This window comes from Rutidosis leptorrhynchoides, chromosome 1 (assembly GCF_046630445.1).
Source record: "Rutidosis leptorrhynchoides isolate AG116_Rl617_1_P2 chromosome 1, CSIRO_AGI_Rlap_v1, whole genome shotgun sequence".
Classification (NCBI taxonomy): Eukaryota; Viridiplantae; Streptophyta; class Magnoliopsida; order Asterales; family Asteraceae; genus Rutidosis; species Rutidosis leptorrhynchoides.
The window spans coordinates 480,214,887-480,217,702 of NC_092333.1; the positions used below are offsets into that span (position 1 = coordinate 480,214,887).

Genomic DNA, 2,816 nt, shown 5'->3' on the forward strand with positions numbered 1-2,816 from the left:
GAATATTTCAAAGGGTATGTTTTGTAATTATAATTTAGTTAGGGGACTAAACTAATCTACCTGTATTATTTAATATTTTATATAGTTTCCAATAAATTCAACTCTACCATGTTGCTTACATGTTCTGCACTGTACACAGTTTGCAAGGCATCGTTATATAATTTCACTCTCAATATCAGTATTTGACTTTGATTTTTCCTCCATTTGACTTTTCATAACTCTCCCACTTGTATATATATTTATATGTATTATATATATATATACCAAGAGATAAACAGGGATATCAAACTATCTATTCACAAACAATGGAGAGCATAGAAAGATCAAATCTTGATTCAGAATTGGAGTTTCCTCAAGATTTTAGATGTCCCATATCCATGGAGCTCATGAAGGAACCAGTTATTATCTCAACTGGGGTCACATATGAGCGAAAAAACATCGAAAAATGGTTCTTTAGGTACAAGAAAAAGATTTGTCCAGCCACAATGCAAAATATTGAAAATTTTGGTGTTACACCAAATCATACCCTTAAAAGACTCATTCTTGTATGGGAAAGTGGTCACTCTCCATCATCATCTTCTTCAAGTTCTCCATCTTCGTCTAATAAATCGTCACCTTTGCCATCATATAAGCGAGATGAAATGGTGTCACTGCTCAAAACTCTTGGATCAAGTCCATTCAAGGTAAATTCTTTAAAGAAACTTAAAGAAATTATTGAAATAGGAGATGAGATGAAGCTTGATTTCATAATATTAGGTGGTTTAGAAGTGCTTTTTCAAATAATCGTTCAAATTTTAGTCGATTGTTCGGATTTCATGGTGTTTAGAGCTTGTGAGGAGGCTTTAGGTGTTCTTCAACATCTTCCTATATCAGAAGAAGATGATGGTGCTAAAGTTATTGAATTGTTTTCAAAGCCAGAATGTATGAAGTCAATGGGGATTATTCTTCAAAGGGGTAGTAAGGAAGCTAGAGTTTACACTATATCAATACTTAAGAAGCTAGCAAACTCCAATTTCAATTGGGATTTTATCATAAATGATCAAGGAATTGGTATGTTTAAATCCATGTTAGAGCTTGCTTCGGATGAGATCTCTTCAAATGCAAGTTCATCTGCTTTGCAAGTCTTGATAAAGATCTTAGATTCATCAAAGAAAAGCCGATCAAGGGCCATAGAGGCCGGTGCAATGTGTACCTTAATTGAGCTACTACCCGACTCTAACCGATCTAAGAGTGAGAAAATACTGCAAATGATTAAGTTATTATGTGAATGTGCGGATGGAAGGGTGGCGTTCATTGAGCATCGTTTAGGAATTGGCGCAGTATCAAAAAAATTGTTTAATGTTTCCGAAATTTCTTCAAAGATTTGTGTGAAGATATTTTCACTAATTTGTAGTTTTCATCCAACCGATAAGGTTTTGGATGAGATGATGAACTACGGGGCGGTCAAGAAACTCGTGGTGTTATTGCATATGAGTGGATCTTCGTCGATGAAGGGCAAAGTGTTGGATATGTTTAAAAAGCACGGTGGTTCGTGGAGTCGATACCCTTGTTTTCCTAATGATTTGAAGGAATACCTAGGCTTGAATCTTCATTAAAACCCTCTAAAAAATGTATAACTTTTGTCGTTTATTTATTGATCGATAATATTTTAGACACCCGTATAGATGGGAACCGTTCTAAAACCGGTTCCTAAAGCCTTAAAACCAGTTTCCATTCCCCTTTGTTAGTAGTGAATATATAACCTTTGATGTCAAACTAGGGTTTAGTTGGATTTTATTGTTGTTTCTTCTTTTACTTGGATTTGAAACTATATCGAGTCTTGTAATGATGCAAGATTATGTTCATAGAAGTTGTGCTGTTTAAAAGAAAATGTTCATAGAAGTATATGATTTTTGTAATGATATATGATATATGATATATGATGTATGATATATATAGATTATAGGGTTTTACCAGATTTCATATTTTTGAGACACAAATCTTAGCTTTTGGTGTACCAAAGAGCTTGTTCATATTTAGGATGTTTGTAAGAAGTTTCAATAATATATATATAAAGTGATTTGTCTTTTTCTGTACTAAAGAGCATTTTTCCTTGTAATAAAAGAGTGATTGTAACATTATCTAACATATAACTATGACATATTTATAGCTGTTGAAAAATGAGAATGAGATCATCCTTAGAAAGGATGGAATAAGATTAAGATCAAGTACTAAACAGATGTTTATATTACTCGTTATATAGAGTTTCATAGTTACTAATTAAATTCTTCAATATTTTGGCAGTTAGTTTCGATCTCTTTGATTAACATAACTTTGTCAATATTTATACATGTACATCTATAAATTAATATAGTCATATATATATATATATATATTATATATATATATATATATATATATATATATATATATATATATATATATATATATATATATATATATATATATATATATATAACTTGCATTCAATCACATGTGAATATTAATTGGAGATTAATGTTAAAAATCAATTTTATATTTTTTTCGTTCACATATACATATTTGTTCTATGCACATTATTTCATCTCATACAAAATATAATTATCATACATTTTGTGGTTTTAAACTATATTACTATAATAATTTGTATGCAATTTGTTACGTTGTATAAAAATCATATAAATTATTTATAAGTTCTTAAAATTTTATCGACGATTCCATTTAATCTAACCCATAAAATATAAATATATGTTATGAGTTTATTCTTAGAAACATTATGGGTAACCTCATTATTGTGCATGGTGAGTTTAATATTTGATGAAATGGGTCGAGAGTAG

At 30.1% G+C, this 2,816-nt stretch overlaps 1 protein-coding gene across 1 annotated transcript; it reads left to right on the top strand.

Annotated features, from left to right (window-relative positions):
• The first annotated feature begins 305 nt into the window (after positions 1 to 305).
• Positions 306 to 1,789, top strand: LOC139874947 (E3 ubiquitin-protein ligase PUB23-like). Its single transcript, XM_071862338.1, has one exon. The coding sequence runs from the start codon at positions 306 to 308 to the stop codon at positions 1,593 to 1,595; it is 1,290 nt and encodes a 429-aa protein (XP_071718439.1). The 3' UTR covers positions 1,596 to 1,789.
• Positions 1,790 to 2,816: the final 1,027 nt, after the last annotated feature.

What these genes read in the sequence shown, in the direction of transcription:
- LOC139874947 (XM_071862338.1), top strand. Translation starts at nt 306, where the DNA reads ATGGAGAGCATAGAAAGATCAAATCTTGATTCAGAATTGGAGTTTCCT.